The sequence below is a fragment of the Stenella coeruleoalba genome (assembly GCF_951394435.1).
Source record: "Stenella coeruleoalba genome assembly, chromosome: 15".
NCBI classification, from domain to species: Eukaryota; Metazoa; Chordata; class Mammalia; order Artiodactyla; family Delphinidae; genus Stenella; species Stenella coeruleoalba.
The window spans coordinates 61821682-61840231 of NC_137161.1; the positions used below are offsets into that span (position 1 = coordinate 61821682).

Genomic DNA, 18550 nt, shown 5'->3' on the forward strand with positions numbered 1-18550 from the left:
TATTTACTGAGCATGCACAATATGCCAGGCCCTGACCTAAGTTCATCTCATATAATATTCAGAGTGACCCTAAGAGGCAAGAATATCATCGTTTCTATTTTATAGATGAGGAACCTAAAGCTAAGAAAGTAAGCAGCTTGCCCAAGCTGTTGAAACCATTGTGATAGGGCGAGAATTTGAACCCAAACAGTCTGACTCTGTGCCCATGCTCTGAGCCATTGCACTGGGCCAGTGGGAATGGAGAAGAACACTGTGCTGGCTTCTAGGCCCAGGTAAGTGATGTAGCACAAAACCCAAAATGTGGGAAATAATTCTCCATGTTAGCGCTTGATACAGGGTGCACTCAAAGCACATTTGTGTATTTGTTGAATGAATAAGCGATCTAGTTTCACCAAAGTCAGGCAGTAACTTTCATTATCTGGCAGGTGACCCGTTCTTATGGTGGGTTTTGTTTTTGTGTTTTTTGGTTGTTGTTGGCTGTTAGCCTGCAGTGACTCTTTAATCAGAGACCAATCTAATAAATATTATTTTGAAAATTTAACACACACAGGAAAAGACAGGAATGAAATCCCCCAAAATGTTAACTGTGGTGGGACTGGGGGTGATGCTTTTGGTATCTACTTTCCTACAGTTTTCAAATCATTCTCTAATTGAGTATATCCTCTGACTGTCATGCAAAATAAGATTAAAAGTAAGCATGCTTATATTAGTTAAAGCAAAGTACAATCAGGCCGATAAACGTAGGGCCTGAGGAACCCCATGACCCAGGATCTGCTCGGGTTTGCCCCTCTCCACCGTCGCATCAGCGTGGCGGGCCAGTGGGGCGGGGGCCCCTCACCTAAGCTCCTGTTGGGTGGCCGTGCTGTCTAGCGTGTCCTCCAGCTCCGTCTTCAGCGCCTCCAGCTCCTCCCCGAGGTCCCGCTTCTGCTTCTCAGCTTTGCTCCTCGCGGCCCGTTCTGAGTCCAGGTCCTCCTGGAGGTCTGAGATGTGACCCTCTAGCTCCCGGATCTTCTTCAGGGCATTGTTCTTCTGAGCGATTTCATCATCAAGCCTGCCGGGGACGGATCCCCAGAATTAAGACCCTGGGGTCCTGAGCCCCCTGCTATCCATCCCACAATGTGGCCAAAAATGGCTTTATGTAACCAGCCATTTGGGTTCCATACATATCAAAACATGTTTCGCTCATGTCCCGAGACACAGCAGACCACTTCTTGCCACGCTGGACGGTTTGGAGGCTTATGCAGAAACGTGGTTTCCAAGGGCTGATGTAAAAAAACAGGTCATGCTGCACGTGTGTGTGTGTGTGTGTGTGTGTGTGTGTGAGCGAGCGAGTGAGCGAGAGAGAGAGAGAGAGAGAGAGAGAGAGAGAGAGAGAGAGAGAGAGAGAGAGAGGCAGAGACAGAGAGATATAGACAATACAAAGCGCTGTCCCAGACTAGCAAGGTGCCTTGTCTACATTAGGAGCCTAATAGATGCTTTCTGAATGTTAGACAATTATTCCTCCCTGGCAACTACTGGTTTATTCTTTCTTCCATCTGCTCAGCATCTGAGTTCTGCTACATGCAAAGCTCTTAGCCAGGCACTGCTTGGGGGTGGGGCGGGGGGGATGTTAAAACCGGGGGAGGCAGTGACTGGGGGTCAGTGTGGGACATGGGGAGCCTTGTCTGAATGGCACGGAAGGGAGCTCCCTCCTGACCACTGTGGAGCTGCCTCTGGTTTTGCCCACGATGGATGGAAAGGGACCCTCAGGAGGGAAGGCACGAGATGGCCCATCACCCTCGTACTGTCACATGGCACAAACGGGCTGAGGGAGAGCTGGCCAGGGGATTAATCAGAGAATGGATCCCAGCCTGTCTCTCAAAAGCTGGGTGACTGTCACATGTCCCTTCACCTCCCCTGGCTCAGCTTCCTCCTCAGTGAACGGAGGTAACAGCTGCATACCTGGCCAAGTGTCTGCAAAGACACTGCTTGAGCAGAACTTAGCGTACGGCGAGCAGGCTAATACCCATTAGTTGTTGCTGCTGTAATACCCCCGGGGGGAAGCCATTAGAGTGAATCCAGCTCAGAGCTGGGAGAAGGGGGCACAGAGGAAAGGGTGTGGGACACACCTCAGGGGACGGGCAGACTCTGAGGACTGCTGCACGCTGTGCGTGGGACAAGAAGGAGGGTAAAAGCTAGGGAGGAGACACATTCACAAAAAGAAGGACCTCAGAAGGAGGGGGCGGGGGACAGGAGGGTCCTCTCAGCCTCGGACCCGTGGTGTTTGAGGTGCCAACAGAACAGACTCCGTGCACGACCAGAAATCCAGAGCTGGGGTGTAGACGACAAAGGCTGGGCACCCAAGAGGCAGACACAGTGGGAGAAGAGAGGATGAGTTTGGAGGGAAGAGAAGAAAGTCAAAGGGAAAGTTCTGAAGGTGCCAGCAGGACTGGGAGGCACCCGGGAGGCCTGGCCTGGGCCACCTAGCATGAGATGGAGGCCTGCCTGGAGGAGGAGGAGGAAGACCGAGGCCCCCGCAGATCGGCAGTGGCCCTCAGGGCACCAGCACACACTGGACCTGCCCCGCCAGCCTCGCTACCTGCCCAGGGCTGCCTGCAGCTCCTCCTCCTTCTTGGCCAGCTGCATCTTGAGCTCAGCGATCTGCGCCTGCAGGTCGGCTATCTGCTCGTGGAAGTCGCTGGCCTCGCCCTCCAGCTTCCTCTTCAGCTTCTCCAGCTCCTGCCGGCTCTTCTCCTCCTTCTTCAGCCGCACTACAACAAAGCCAGGGCCCCTCAGGAGGTGGACACTACCAGAGAGACCCCTGGAGGACGAGCCTTTCTGCTCAGGCATTTCACATGGAGGAAATTCACACTCACACATCCCCCCCACTGATAACTGTCCCGCCGGCACCACTGTCTTGTGGAAGGAAAGCCAGTCCTGGTGACAAGCACTTTCTGGAATTAACGTGTGTGTTCACTAAGGGTGAGCAGGCAGCTGGATAGGGTTGTCCCCTTCCTGCAATAATCTTCCATTCTCAAATTTCCTGTCTGATATTCCTACTTTTAAAATGTCCATTCAAAACATCACTGGGGGACTTCCCTGGTGGCGTGATGGTTAAGAATCCGCCTGCCAATGCAGGGGACGCGGGTTCGAGCCCTGGTCCGGGAAGATCCCACATGCCGCTGAGCAACTAAGCCCGTGTGCCACAACTACTGAGCCTGCGCTCTAGAGCCCGCGAGCCACAACTACTGAGCCCGCACGCCACAACTACTGAAGCCCGCGTGCCTAGAGCCCATGCTCCACAACAAGGGAAGCCACCACAATGAGAAGCCCGCGCACCACAACGAAGAGTAGCCTCCACTCGCCGCAACTAGAGAAAGCCCGCGTGCAGCAACGAAGACCCAATGCAGCCATAAATAAATATATATATAATTTTTTAAAAAACAAAAAAAAATATCACTGGGTAGCCGTTTTACCTTCCAGTTCTGAAATCATAGATTCGTGCTTATTTTTCAGCTTGGTAAGATTCTTGGCTTTTTCTTCCTCTTCTGCAAGATTTGTTGTTAAGTCACTAATCCTCTCTTCAAGGAGTTTTCGCTCCTTTGGGGGGAAAGAAAAAGAAATATCATTCGTTTTTTCCTTTTCTCCAGGGTCTACATTTCACTGTTAGTAATTTCCAGATAAACAGTTGAAAGGAAAGCCCACATTATAACCAAATGCAACCTAGAGTTTTCAACGGGGAAAGAGAAGTTCCTTTACAATAATAATTTCCAAAGATTGACTACTCCTCATCTCAGGCCCCTCCACCCCTCAACTTCATGTCCCAGCCAGGGGGCCCCTCTTTCCTTTCCTACCACAGGCCAGCTCCTCCCAGCCTCAGGGCTCTTGCACAGACGGGACCATCTGCCTGGGATGTGCCTCCACCCCCTCTCCTTCTAACTGCTTCTCGCTATTCAGGTTTCCACTTAAATGTCACTTCCTCCAGGAAGCCTCCCCTGAATCCCACCCCCCATCCCCTAGTGCTCTGGTCTTATAAGATGGTGAACACCTCCTTCAGAGTCCTGATCACAACGGCAATTAACGTTTGCGTGTATGATTATCTACTTGCTGCCTCACTAGGATATAAGCCCTACGAGGACAGGGTCCTCCTCCACAGTGCGTGCCCTGCACCTGACACGGACTGGCTCGCAGTCGGTGCCCAGCTCAAAGGACTAAAGGTAGTCCGCCTCAGTGGGGCTGCTTAGTGGTTACTGACTAGGGTGACCTAGTCATCCTGGTTTACACTGGGACATTTCCGTCTTAGGGGCTGAAAGTCCCGCATCCCAGAAACCCTTCAGTCCCAGGACAGCTGGTTCCCCTATTACCAACTGCAAATGGATGGTGAGAATGTGAGAGGGGCCCCTGAATCCCAGGTGCATTGCCCTCCCACCCTTGTACAACTTGGAGGTTCCATCGGTCGTGGTGTTTCTGAGACTTGCTCCGTGGCAGCCCTGGTGCTGGTGGGACCACCGGGGACCCCATCCATGGCACACCTGCATCCAGACGGCAGTCACAAGGCCGCCACGTCAATGCTGGACATAACTACTTGCTCAGCCTTCAATACCTTGTCTCTGACTAAAAAGGGAAGGCATCTGGAGTCCTCAGCCCTCACGAGCCTGTCATTTTAACAAAGACGCTCAACCCCACTCACTTTTGACAGTTTATTGTTCTGATCATCCATGACCAGAATATCATCCTCCAGTTTCTTGATCTTGGCCTCAGCTGTGACCTTCTCAAGTTGTAGCTTCTGCCTGGCAGCTTCCTCTTCCTCCAGCTGTTCTTCCAGGTCCTTTGTGGGGGAAGGAAAAGAACCACAGCCTTGCTTAAAACGAAGTCACTCTCCCGGAGCTCTGGGGACTCATGGATACAGAGGCTTAGCCTGATGGCCCCCTGCAGTGCTCTGCCATCTCCTTTCATCACAAAGAAAAGGTTTGGGTAAGCCACTTTTCTTTGTGGAGCCTCAGTCTCCTCCTCTGTAAAATGGGGATAGTAGATACCATGGTGGTTTAAAAATACGTCCATAAATTCTTTGATACTCTTCCCTTCAAGAGGTGGAGCCTAATTCTCCTCCCCTTGAGTGTCAGCTGGACTTAGTGACTTGCTTCTAACAAATAATATCAAGAGGAAGTGATGGAGTGTATAAGTCAGAGATTAGGCTATAAAAGGCTTTGCACCTTCCTCCCTGTTGTCTCTTCATTCACTCCATCTGGGGAAAGCCAGCTGCCACGTTGTGAGGGCACTCAAGCAGCCCTATGGAGAAGCCCACATAGTGAGGAACGGAGGCCTCCTGCCTACAGTCGTGTGAGTGAGCCATGTGCAAGTGAGTCCTCCAGCCCCAGTCCAGCCTTCAGATGCTGCAGCCCAGGCTGACATCCTGACTGCAACCTTGTACGGGGCTCTAAGCCAGAATCACCCAGCTAAGCCACTCTCAAGAGTCACGACTGTGTGAGATAAATGTTTGCTATTTCCAAGCTGCTAAGTTTTGGGGTGTTTTGGTTCTGCAACAATAGCTTACTGATACAATTACCCCTCATCCAGGGTTGCTATTAGGAAGAAAGGTGTTTGCACATGAAAGGCAGGGCAGTAGAACTGAGCAGGCTTCCAAGGAGACCTGTGTGGGCAGATGGCGGTTTCTCTCCGAGCCTTAGTCTCTTTCTCTGTCCAAAGGGGACATACAACGTCAGATGCACCTCACAGGCCTGCCGTGAGGGTCAAGGGATTTCGTACCCACCGAGGGCTGCCCCTGCAGTGCCTTACCAGCATCTGCTGGGCCATCTTCTTCCGCTCTGCCTGCAGCTGCTGGCCCCTGTCTTCCTCCTCCTCCAGGCGGGCCTCCATCTCATGCAGGATCTCCTCCAGCTCCTGCTTCTTGGCTGCCAGCCGGACCCGCATCTCCTCGGCCTCCGCGTACAGCTCCGTCTCTGCCTGCAGCTGCTCCTGAAGCAGGTTCTTCTCCTCAGTCAGCTGCATGCAGAGGGTGGGGAGACGGCCCGTGAGCCCCACAGGAGCAGGCGTCCTGCCCTCCACAGCCCCGGCCAGGCTCCCGGCCCGGTACCTGCGCGTGTTTCTGCCCCAGCTCCTTGAGCTCGCTTTCTGCCTTCTGCTGCCGCTCCTTGGTCTTCTGCAGCTCATCCTCCTTGGCCTGCATCTCCTCCTCCTGCCTCGTCACCTGCAGCAGGGGCTTCACCTGCGCACAGAGGGTCAGCCCGTCACTTGCTTTCGTGGCACAAGGGAAACACTCTCATAATAAATAAATCAGTGGTTCTCAGCAAAGGACAATTTTACTCCACTCTCAGATCCTAACGGGATATTTGGAAATTTCTGGGGACAGTTTCAGCTGTCACAACTGGGGTGGGGAATGCTACTGGCATCTAGTGGATATAGGCCAGGGATGTTGCCCAACATTCTAGAATGCTCAGGACAGCCCCCCCCCCAACACAGAATTATCCATCCCAAGATATCAGCAGTGCTGAGATCGAAAAATCCTAAATTAGAGCAATGGGAAGAGGTGCAAAGTGAAAGGAGAAAGTCTCCCCTCCCCCCATTTAGTCCCATCCTGAGAGAACTGCTGCTGACAAACTGATATGTTTCCCTCCAGAGAGAAAAGGAAAGAAAAATCCCCTACATCCGACCTCCCATTCTCAGCATTGTCCTGCACATGAAAAAAAAACACCTGAGATCACGCTGCCCAGTGTTACATGCTGCTTTTTTTTTTTTTGGCTGCACTGCACGGCTTGTGGGATCTCAGTTCACCCACCAGGGATTGAACCCAGGTGCCTGGCAGTGAAAGCGTGGAGTCCTAACCACTAGACTGCCAGGGAATTCCCTACTTGCTGCTTTGATTACTAAAAGCTATAAGATAATTATCACCCCATGCTGTCCCATCAGCTTTACAACTTGACTTTTAGATAACCATCATTTTTAATGGTTGAAAAATATCCCATTGATGGATGAGCTGGTGTGAGTCAGTCTGCCAGGGCTGGGCACGGAAATTTTGCTCTTGAAAATGAATGCCCTTCATTCTTGATTTTCTTTATTTCAGATGGTTTTCTGAGAAGAGTTTTCTAGAAGTTGGGTCAGTGGGGATGAACATTTCCAAAAGCAGCTTCCCCTCACTGCTCTTCACCAAGCTGACTCCTAACTCCTGTGTTCAAGCCCTGACTGGGACTAGGGGAGCCCCTGTCAGACACACTGTGGCTTCCTTCCTGCGATGACCCCAGTCTGCCATGGGCATTGGTTCCTGTGCTGACCCCGTCTGCTTCCCCACTTGACTAGAATATTCATGAGGCCAGGACACCCCTAGCACCTTGCATGTGTCTGGTGCACAGTAGTTCCTCAATACATACTTGCTCAGTGCCCATTTACACACTCAAGGGCACCAAAGAGAAAGCCATGTCTGTCCCTACAGAGCAAGTCTTTGCACGACTGGCTCATGACAGCCAGCGATGCTGCAAGACCAAGTTGTACCCAGAGAAACAAACAATGGATATACACAGCAAGCTGGATGGAGGGATCTCCAGGGAATGATGCTTCGTGACAAAAGCCCATCTCAAAAGGTGACATACTGAAGGACCTCGTTTATATAGCATCCTTGAGATGACAAAATTATAGAAATGGAGAACAGATTCGTGCTTGCTGGGGCTATGGAGGGAAGTGGGTAGGGCTCTAAAGGCGCAATAGGCGATCCTCGCGGTGACTGAAAGGCTCTGCATCTGGGTTAAGGTCATGGCTGTAACCCATGTGCCAAAGAGGGGGCCTTTCTCAGGCCCGGAGAATCGCCAAAGGGCAAGGTTTGGTTTCAAGCCCTCAGTTGCACACCTGCTGTCAATCACCTCCAGTTCCACATGGACAGCGTCCAAGTGAAGACCAAGGACTGGGAGGGGGGTGGGGGGTGGGAGAAGGAGGCACTCACTTTGGTGAAGAGCCGCCACCACTGCCAGTTCCGCAGCTTGAGGTAGGCAGCGCAGTTCCTCTGAATCACCTTCATGGCCGTCAGCTGCTGCTGCCTCTTGGCAAAAGCCCTGGGGAGAGGGAAGGGGAGCTGTGAGAAGACCTGCTTGGCTCCACACACACCTCACTGTGTTGTCACGGCATCCCGAAGGCAGGATGCTTCTCTTTGGCCTGTGATTTAGTGACTTGTACAAGGACGTCCCCCATTCTCTCCAGCCCAGATTCTCCAGGAAGCTCTGAGCATCAGCAAAAGTATACCATCTGGAGACCAGAGCCTTTCTCAGTGGACAAGGAAGACCCAAGGCCCACAAAATGCCCTGGATTCAGATCTGTGGTCCTGACAACACCTAGGAAACTGATCTATGCTACACCATTCCTAAGGGGTGTCCTACACCCTCAGCTGTGCCACATCTTCCCCAAAGCTGAGTGTCTGACAAACCTATCCGTTCCTCAGATAATTTAAAATCCCAGACCTGACACAGAACCAGCACTCTTCCTACTTAAGGGCTACTGGGTTTGAGAAACCACAGAACAGTGAGCACCATCCTCTCGCCTCTGTGTGGCTGCCATTGTGGCTGCCATCTTGGATGTGGGTGAATTTGAAGAATAAAATTGCCCCAGTTAGTCTGGAGGTGGGAGGGGTGGCAACAGAGAATTTAGTTATGAAAGTTAACAGTTTAGGTCTGTCCCTGGACCAAGAGCTCCCCAGATCTGGCCTTGACCATCCTGGGTCTACTTGACAATGAATCAGCTTGACACAGTCAGGGCTCTGCAGATGAGTGCATGGTCCGTACCTCCTGAAGACATATGCCCTGGACAAGAGCTACTCTGCCAGCCCCTGTGTCCTGTTTGGGGTGTGAGTTTCATGGAGGAACTGCAGCCCTCACCCAGCCCCCAGGATTCCCAAAACAGAGGGGGCATCAGGCCTTCTAAGACTTTGCCTTATGAGTCCCACTTGGACATAGGGGTATAGACACAAATACTCTTTCCTCAGACACTTTATCATATTCTCACATTTCTGAAATGATAGCCAGCCACTGTTCTCAACCCTTTTCATGCAGTATTTCATTGATCCCTCATTAAAAGAAGTTTATGAGGCAGGAATGATTATGTTCATTTTCCTGAGGCTCAGAGGTAGAGTAACCTTCTCAAGGTTCTTCAGCAAATAAGTAGGGGAGCCAGGGTTAGAACCCACGTCTAACTCTCCAGAGCCCATGGTCTTAACTCCTTCCTGCCCTGCCCTTACAACTAGTGCATATATTTAAAGTGGTAGCATTTCTCTCCCCCAAGAAAAGGCTGCCATTCAATCAATGATGCATCTTAGAGCAGATGGCCTCTTAGAATCAGAAAATCAGAACATGAGGCCAGAAAGCCCCCGAAATTTTGTATTTCTGGTCTGTGTTTGCAGGGAGGCGATAGCGCGTGGGTCTTTACTTTCTGGCCAGGTAGCCGCGACACATCGCCTGGAAAGCCATGATGACGTCGGTGATCTTTAAGTCCCGCTCCTCTTCTAGGTGGGCCAGGACGCCAGTTCGGAAGAATATTTTGCTCTGCCCAATCCTGTACAAGTTGGGGTCGAGTTCTAGGGCTTTGATCTGCAGAAGGAAGGAGGATGAGAGTTCCCGTTCTCGGCTATGCCACTTGGCCAGGGGTTAAGTGTGTTTAAGGAGGGTCCCACCCGGAGCAGCTGCGGGAAGTACCGCCAGAGGCCGGGAGGTCTGCAGTTGGATATTTGGGGTGGGGCTGGGGCTGGGCTCACCATCAGAATGCAGGCCTGCTTCCCGTCCATGAAGCCTTTGGGAATGGCGTTTGCGGCCAGGATCTCATAGCTTGAGACACAGGGCAGGAGTCACCGATCGAGTGAATCTCTGTCGTCCGTCTGTCCCTCCACCCAGCCTGCTCACCCCCGTCCCACCCGCTGCCCCACCCGTGCCCGGCCCCGGTGGGCTCACCGTTGGCGGAACTCCTGGAAGACGATCCTGTTAGGGAATCCCTGGCGGCAGATTCGGATGCCTTCCAAGACCCCGTTGCACCGCAGCTGCTCCAGCACCAGAAAGGCGTCCAGCTTTCCGGACTGCAAAGACGCAAAGGGCAGTGGGCCGCCGGGGCCGCGGGGAGCAGCAAGCCCCAAATCTCAGGCCTGGTGACCCACCTCGCCAGGCCATGGGGGATCACGGGGCACCAGGTGAGAGCTCAGCTGAGGGCTCTGGTGCCACCTCTCGTACTTGGTGGCACTAGCATCACCTGGGGCTTCCTCCTCGTCACTTCTCCCTCCCTCACTTCCTGTCCATCACCAGTTCTATGACTCCTACCTCCCAAATATCTCCCCATCTATACACTTCTCTCCACTACCATTGTCACTGCCATCTACTCACCCCCATCTTCTCCTGTCCCAATGATCACAACAGCTTCATACAATCATCCCACCCTGTCCTGACTCTCTTATCCCCTTATTTGGTTTCTAAAATGTGAATCTGATCATGACATACCCCTGCTTTTAAAAGCCCCCGATGGCATCCTACAGAAGGAAGGCCAAGCTCTGGTCCACCCACAGGAACTCCACAATCTAGCCCCACCCACAGTTCCAGCCTCAGCTCTTCCCAATCCCTTCCTCACACCGTCACACGTCAACACAAAATGACCCACCTAGCGTTTCCTTGCCCAGACCCTTCATTTCTCACCTCCACGCTTTTGCTTATTCTGGTCCCTCTGCCTAGGGTGCCCTTCCCATGCTGCTCTCAACATCACCAACTTCCCATTCTCTAAGAAGCTTTCTCGGAGCCCCCAGTCTCAAGTGGGAGCCCCAGCTCTTTGGTGTTCTCGTAATTTACCCAGATAACATCATGGGTGTCAGCTGTCTACCTCTCCCACAACCTCAGCAATACTGACATCTTGGGCTGGATAATCCTCTGTGGTGGGGGACTGCCCTGCACACTGAAGGACGTTTAGCAGCATCCCCGGCTTCTATGCACTGGATGCCAGTAACTGCCCCCTCCCCGTTAAAAATGTCTCCGGACGTGGCCAAATCTCCCCTGCGGCGGAGGGAGGGCACACAACTGCCCCCAGCTAAAGCACCCCTGCCCTAGATTATAAGAAACCTGCAGGCAAGGACAATAATTCATCCAGCACCGTATCCCCAGCTCCTGGCACAAGTGGAGCTCAGTAATTATTAGCTGGAATAATGGACAAATGAGTGATCTGATACCCTGTGCAGCCACTCCAGGGCCCAAGGTCCCCGGGTGCATTCTCCTTTCCTCCCTTGCCTTCTTTCGCCTCCAGGCTGGGAAATGAGCGCCTCTTACCCATGTCAGATGGAGCCCTCGGGGTGGTGGGGTGGTGGTCAAGCTTTCCTCCAGCGCTTGTACCCTGGTCTGCCTTCCCTTTCCCCACAGACCCTGATGATGTCCCGGGGGGACCTTCTGACCCCCCAGGAGCCGGGTGGTAGCCTCACCCTCTTCTCATGGTTGGGGATGATGCAGCGCACGAAGTTGGGGGTGGTATTGCGCAGCGTGGTCATCAGCTTCCCCAGCTGCTCCTTGTAGAGCTGCCCCACGGTGCGGAACATGCCCTTCTTGGTCTTGGAGGCGCTGGGCAGCGAGCTCTCCGTCATCTTGGCCATCTGGTCCAGGCCCACGATGCGGTCCACTGTGGGCACATGAAGGGTGATGTCGGCCCACCCAGGGAACCTGAACCTCCACAGCAGGCCAGGGGACCAGCCTGGAAGGTTGAGACCTCAGGTCCCCTGCTCCCTTGTGGGCACCATTCCCCATTCTTTCCTCTGCCAGCCAACACCTTCCCTCTAGAGGCAGGTAAATGGAGGCATAGGGGCCTTTGCTTTCCAAGTACTATATTATCTATTTCTGAGACCCCGAGAGCTCCTAAGTGACAGAAAGAACAAATTCTCTCTGACATTGTCACAGAGACGTGGGAGTAAATCCTGCTTTTGCCACTGCCTTGGCCTAGCGTCATTTTGTGCCTCAGTTTCTCCTTCTATGAAATGGAGTTGATGACAGCATCTACCTCCCAGGGCAGGAATAAGCGAATAAGGCATGTGAAGTGCTTACTTCCCTGCCTGCCTTCAATCCTTCATCCACCAACAAATATTTATTGAGAGCCTACTGTGTGTCAGGCCCTGGGCATACAGACGTGAACAAAACACAGACCCTGTGTCCCCCTGACCCCAGCTCATATCCTATGGATATTTTAATGGAAGGAGAAGACAATGATCACACATGTAGGTATATAATATTTTGGGTGGTGAAGGTGTGCTTAGAAAGATAAAGCAGGGTTAAGGTGGGTTGGGAGTGATGGGGGTGATCTCTTAGCATGATGGGGGTGTCTCTCTGATAAACTGATATTTTTGAGTAGAGACCAGAAAGTAGTCAGGCAGATATCAAGAGAAGGAATATTCTGGGTAGAAGGCATAGCAAACACTCCAACATAGGAATCTGGCACTTTGGTAAGGGCTCAACAAAGCAACAAAGAGTGGGTGGTGGTATTATTATCATTATTATTACTATCATCACCACCAAGACTCTTTTTCTTTCAGAACAGAATGAGAGACTCCTACTGGCCCAGCAGGTACTGCACATACCAAGCCCAATCCTGGCATTGCTATAAATTTCCCTCAAAGCACAGCTTTTGCTGTATCCCACAAATTTTAATAAGTAGTGTTTTCATTTTCATTTGGTTCAACATTTTAAAATTTCCCTTGAGAAAATTAACAAATGACAACACACTTCTAATAACACATGGGTCAAAGAAATTTGTTCTTTGACCCGTTGTATTATTTAGAAGTGTGTTGTTTAACCTCCACATATTTTCAGATTTTTCAGTTATCTTTCTTTTTTTTTTTTTTTGCGGTACGCGGGCCTCTCACTGTTGTGGCCTCTCCCGTTGTGGAGCACGGGCTCTGGACACGCAGGCTCAGCGGCCATGGCTCACGGGCCCAGCCGCTCCGTGGCATGTGGGATCCTCCCATACTGGGGCATGAACCCATGTCCCCTGCATCGGCAGGCGGACTCTCAACCACTGCGCCACCAGGGAAGCCCTCTTTCTGTTATTTCTAGTTCAATTCCACTGTGGTCTAAGAGCAGACATTATATGATTTCTATTCTTTTCAATTTGTTAAGGTGTGTTTTAGGGTCCAGAGTGTGGTCCATCTTGGTGAATGTTCCACATGAGCTTGAGAAGAACATGTGTTCTGCTGTTGGACAACACAGACTACAGGTATAGTCAATTATATCCAGTTGGTTGATGGTGTTGTGGGGTTCAACCCCACTGGCATTAGATCCCACCATTTCTGCTCCTTGTGCTCAACTAGGCTTCATGTAATAATGTCTTTGTTTGTCTGCCTCTCCCACAAGACTGGCTCCTTGAAGGAAGGACTTGCTGAGTTCATCATGAGTCCTAGGTGTGAGGTATGACCCAGGTTGAGATGCTGTTACCCCATCCCAGGGCCTTGACACCCAGGAAATGTTGGCAGAACTGAACCCCATGCCTAAAGCAAGGGCAGCCAGTCCTGTAGGCCCTAGGCCCACAGGCTGTGTGTCAAGAGTGAAATCTGCTGTGGGCACCGAGGTCCAGGAACAAAAGCAGTAAAGCCCACCACCCCTAGTAGTCATTGCAGCAGCCGATATATACTAAGTCCCTACTATGGGCCAGCAGATGCTAAGTACTTCACCTGGATTGTCCATTCTCTAATTCTTAAAGGGAACCGAAGTGTGGTCCCCAAACCAGCAGCATCAGCACCACCCAGGAACTTGTTAGAAATGCAAATTCTCAGGCCCCATCCCTGTGAGGAGGCCCAGCGATCGTCTGAGTTTTAACAAGCCTTCCAGGAGATCCTGATGCATGGTCAAGCTTGGCCCCACTGATCTCATTTCACCCTCACAATAATCTTAGGGGAGGTAGGGGATTTTTTTTTTTTTTCTGGCTTTAGCAATGAGGACAGGGAAGCTTAAGGAAGTCAAGTGACTTGTCTAAGATCACACAGCTGGTACATGGCAGAGAAGAGAATTCAGTTAAGCCTTTCTGACTCCAGAGGGGCCTTCTGACCCAACATACCTTCTAGGATATTTCCTCCATCAGTGCCTGAGCCCTGACTCAGGACCTTCTCCCTGGGGTCCAGGCGTGGGGTTGAGGGCCTCAGGAATTTGTTGAATGTGTCAATCAGACATCATTAGCACCTGCCAACACTGCCCTCTCCCCCACCGCACAAAGGCCCGCCCCTCCTGGGAGCAGGTGTGGGAATCAGGGGCAGCTGGAAGGGGCTGGAGGGAGTTCAGTCCTCCTGCTTCAGCAGGCAGGGCCTTACCGTCCTTCCACAGGTCGGCCACAAACTTGTCCGAGGAGGCATTGAGGAGGGAAGTCACATTGTCATTCAGCGGGTCCATATTCTTGGTCAGCCAGGCGTTTGCATTGTAGTCCACCTGCCAAGGACCACCCCACCGGTCAGGTGCTCCTGCTTCAGTTATGAACTAAGGGCAGGGCTCCAGTCCTCCTGTTTCCCTCCCGGATCTTCCGAGGTCAGAGAGGAAACATTAGTGGTTGCCATGATGGGAATCCACAAACATCAATGAAGAGACCAATAGGTCAGAACTTTAAAGGACTCTGCGCACAGTAGGGCATCAGCCATGGTAGCCTTTGCTAGGAAGGCCTCGTCTCTATCCTTGCCTTCTCCTAGTAAGCCTCCTCTGGCAGCCTCCCTTTTCCAGAGCCCAGCACGATGCCTGTGATTTCCAAAAGGTGTGGAGCTTTGCTGGTGGTGAATACCCTCCCCTCACACCCAAAGTTCCCCTCTCATCCAGTGAAGGCTTGACAACAATCTGGTTTTTAAATTAAATTTGGGGACCTCTTTTTAATTTTATTATTTTGACTATGAAATGGAAAGGACCTCATAAAATAGCTCTGGTGGGCTCTTACAGGATGTAGGTTTTAACTGCGATGGCCAGGCCTGAGCTAAACTGTGTGCCAATAAAACTTTATTTACAAAAATAGGCTGTGGGCTGGGTTTGGCACCTGAGCTGTAGTTCGCCAATCCCTGGTTTAGGGCATTGCTTGTCCCCAGTGAAGATACTGGGGAGTCAATAAAATACTCTTAAGATTCTTCAAGTCAGACTGAGCTCTGTCTTTTCTACATTATCCAGGACCCTCAGGAGCCATAGGGGAAGGTCCTGTACATCAAGAGCTATGACATGATGACAGTGATGACAGAGGTGGAGGAGGAGGAAGGAGGAAGAAGGAAGAAGAAGACAGCCATCGCAGATTTCCCTGCGTGGCACAGGCTGGCAATGGCAAACCCAAGGGCATGATAAAGGAGACTCCTGTTGGACTCAAAAGTGGGTTTATTGGTCACCCCATTCCAGTTGGCCCTTCCTGTTGGGTTTAACTTGTAGCAGGAAGGATTTAGAGTCTATACAAGAAAGAATTGCCTGGCCACCGAGGTTGGAGTATATTAGAGAGGCTAATATAATAGCTGTATACAGTAGCCTCTCTAATATATTATATTATATATCTCATATATGTATATAATATACAACATATATATTAGCCTCTCCACTACATTATATATTCTATATCTCTAATATACGTGTATTATATATACCTTAGCCTTTCTATTATATGTTATATCTCTATATCTTGTCCCTTACTGTTGCTTAGACAAATCATGTATAAGACTTGGTTGGGATTTGATTTATACCAGATGTCTTTGGGTTCTGCAATTCACAAGTTGCTCCTACTCTGAGCATCCTGCCTGGGTCCCCTGGGACAGAGAGACCCCTGGGACATTCAGCTGGTACCTTCCCGGCATAGTGGATGATAGAGAATTCAGTTTTGTCCTTGAGTTGCTTGGGCTTCTGAAACTTGGGGTGGTTGCCCTGCTCCGAGCACAACTTCTCCACAAAGGACTTGTCTGTGGCTTTGGGGAACCAGCACTCCTCGTCCAGCAGGGCCAGCACACCTGGAGGGTTGTTCTGTGGAAGACAAGCAGGGCAGACCATAGCAAGGATGCCCAAACCTCAGGCTTGCCAGGAAGAGCTGGTCACCCAAACACATGCATAGGCTCCATTACTGTATCTACCTACATATAAAGGTGGATTTATGCCCTTGACCCCAGCTCCCCCAATCTATCCTCAAAGAATGATGTGCCCAGTGGACCAGCACTAGGGAAGGGCTAGCCCCAACAGAACATGCTTGCTGCTGCCCCCTCGTGGGCAGTACACACACAACATCACAAAGAGTTCTAGCAAAGGAATGCATTCCTTTACGTATAAATTCACCTAAGGGTTCCTTTGAGTAAAGTGCTTCTCTGTGGCTGAGACACTTTAAACTAAGGTGTCAAGAGCACTACCAGATCTGCACATGCCATTTTCTCTGCTGGAATGGCCCTCACTTTTTGGACTCAGATCAGAGAAGCCTTTCCTGACTATTCTGTCCAAGGCAGGCACTCCTAAACCACTCTCCCCGTTGGCCTTATCAGGGGTTTTAGTTGCTTCTTTTGTTTGGTTTCATTATCCGCTCTTCCAGGAGGGCAGGGACTGCATCCATCTCATTCATTGTTACATCCCCAGCCCCTAAAGAGAGGGCCCAGCACATAGTAGGTGCTCAGTAAATGGTCATTCAATAATTATTTCTTGTGTACCTATTATGTGCATGGTTCTAGGAGTTTGGGATGGGTCAGTGAAAAAAACCAAGATTCTTGACTTTGGGAATGAATGACTGGGAGAGATGGGAAGGGGAGGGATGGGCGTGGTGGGGAGGGGAGGAGAGGGGAGGAATAAAAAAAGAAATACCGCTGATATGAAAATGTGAGTCAAGGGACAATGTGACTTAGTTCACAAAGATTCAGTGTACAGGCTTTTGGGACTCAGTGATGGGGGAAGCCGTGCCCCATGGAGAGTGTGCAGGGTCCGCGTGCCGGCTGCGTGCGAGTGTGAGGTGGGACCTTACCGGCCTCTCGATGAGCTCAATGCATGGCTGCAGGTCCAGTCCGAAGTCGATGAAGTTCCATTCGATGCCCTCGCGCTGGTACTCCTCCTGCTCCAGGACGAACATGGTGTGGTTGAAGAGCTGCTGCAGCTTCTCGTTGGTGTAGTTGATGCACAGTTGCTCGAACGAGTTCACCTGAGCACATGACACCAGGGGAGGCCCCGTGAGCATCACGGTACAAGTCAGAGGACTTGGGGCCCTGGAGAAGCTCTGTGCTGGAGAAAGCCCCACGCCGGACACACCTTCCACAAGCCTGCTGTGCCATTTCAGCACCCAGAGAGGTCTCAGGCCCCAATGAAGGCTGCCCAGGGTTCATGAGGGCTGGCAAAAGTTACTTATTCTCATGTCACATGGTTTTACGGACACACGTGGTTTTAAGGATGCTTATCTCTATCTGCACAATGATTTATGGATAGAATAACCGTGTAAGGTATTTCATCACCCCATTTTGCAGATGTGGAAACTGAGGCTCAGAGAGGGAGTAATTCCATAGTAGATATGTTCTGGAATATCTGTCAATCTCAACATCTTCCCTTTCACTGAGAACTTCCCTCCAACCCATGGGAGTGGGATCCAGGAGGCATGTTACATTCCATGAAGTACTGAAAGACCCGAACAACAGTGCTTGGCTCTGAGGTGACATGTGGCCCAGCTCAGGTAGGAGTCAATGAGACTCAATTCCAAGACTTTGGGTGGAACTGTTGGAAAGAATTGGAACTGGTTGGAACTGAGAGGCAGTCTGGAGCGGTGGCAGCCATCTTGCCACCATGAGGGGAGAGCCTGCTTGAGAATAGAGCCAAGGTGGAGGATGGCGGAGAGAGGGAGATGGCAGGAGTTCAGGTCCTGCCTGTTGGATCCAGCTGTACCTCTGGCCTCAGTTTCAGAAACCAATACAATCCCCATTGGATTTCTGTCTCTTACACCCTTAAGGATTTAACCTTAACTAGACAGTCTCCCACCCTATAGTAGCCACCTGCCTTTCTCCAAAATAGTGATTTCTCCAAGTGGAAGCTAATTTCCAGAGAACCGAGACCATGTCTGTCATGAGCCTGCCAAGCTGTACCTCAAAGATCTCAAATCCAGCGATGTCCAGGATCCCCAGGAACGAAGCCCCTTGCCGGTGAGTCTTGTCCAGGGCTTTGTTCACGCGGGAGAGTATCCAGCGGAAAAGGCGCTCATAAGTGGCCTTGGCCAGAGCCTCTATTGCAAAGTCTGCCTACAGGGGGGCGAGAGGACGTGGTTACTCCCAATGGGCTGTGTTTTCACATGGGCCTGGCTGGTGGCCCTGGATTTTTATTTTCCCTCTACCTATAATCAGTCCTTAAAAAATAAACAAAGAAAAGGAAACTATACCATCTCTACAACCAGCAATGAGGGACGGAGTGGTCAGACCTAGGAATGACAATGTGAATAATAATCACTTCCTGTCAGAGGGACCTGGAACAAAGTGGAGTCTGCTCCATCCCAGTGATCATTTAGAGGCGGTCAGTCCTGCCTCTAGAAAGGGTATACAGTCTTTTCCAAAACTTAGTTCAGACCTCGTACCTTCAATTAAGAGCTCAAGATGAGGTCAGGAGTGAGGAACTCTGCT

At 51.1% G+C, this 18550-nt stretch overlaps 1 protein-coding gene across 3 annotated transcripts in view; it reads right to left on the bottom strand.

Annotated features, from left to right (window-relative positions):
- Window positions 1-18550, bottom strand: part of MYH11 (myosin heavy chain 11) — a 123626-nt gene that overhangs the window by 20736 nt on the left and 84340 nt on the right. For all 3 annotated transcript variants that reach the window (XM_079946591.1, XM_079946589.1, XM_079946590.1), the window contains 15 exons: window positions 18023-18175; window positions 16921-17094; window positions 15771-15944; window positions 14285-14399; window positions 11420-11613; window positions 9921-10042; window positions 9728-9797; window positions 9403-9563; window positions 7931-8039; window positions 6074-6205; window positions 5776-5982; window positions 4670-4807; window positions 3456-3579; window positions 2579-2750; window positions 839-1051 (listed from right to left, as the gene is read on the bottom strand). In XM_079946591.1, the coding sequence (XP_079802717.1) occupies window positions 839-1051; window positions 2579-2750; window positions 3456-3579; window positions 4670-4807; window positions 5776-5982; window positions 6074-6205; window positions 7931-8039; window positions 9403-9563; window positions 9728-9797; window positions 9921-10042; window positions 11420-11613; window positions 14285-14399; window positions 15771-15944; window positions 16921-17094; window positions 18023-18175 (2258 nt within the window). The remainder of the gene's footprint in view (window positions 1-838; window positions 1052-2578; window positions 2751-3455; window positions 3580-4669; window positions 4808-5775; window positions 5983-6073; window positions 6206-7930; window positions 8040-9402; window positions 9564-9727; window positions 9798-9920; window positions 10043-11419; window positions 11614-14284; window positions 14400-15770; window positions 15945-16920; window positions 17095-18022; window positions 18176-18550) is intronic.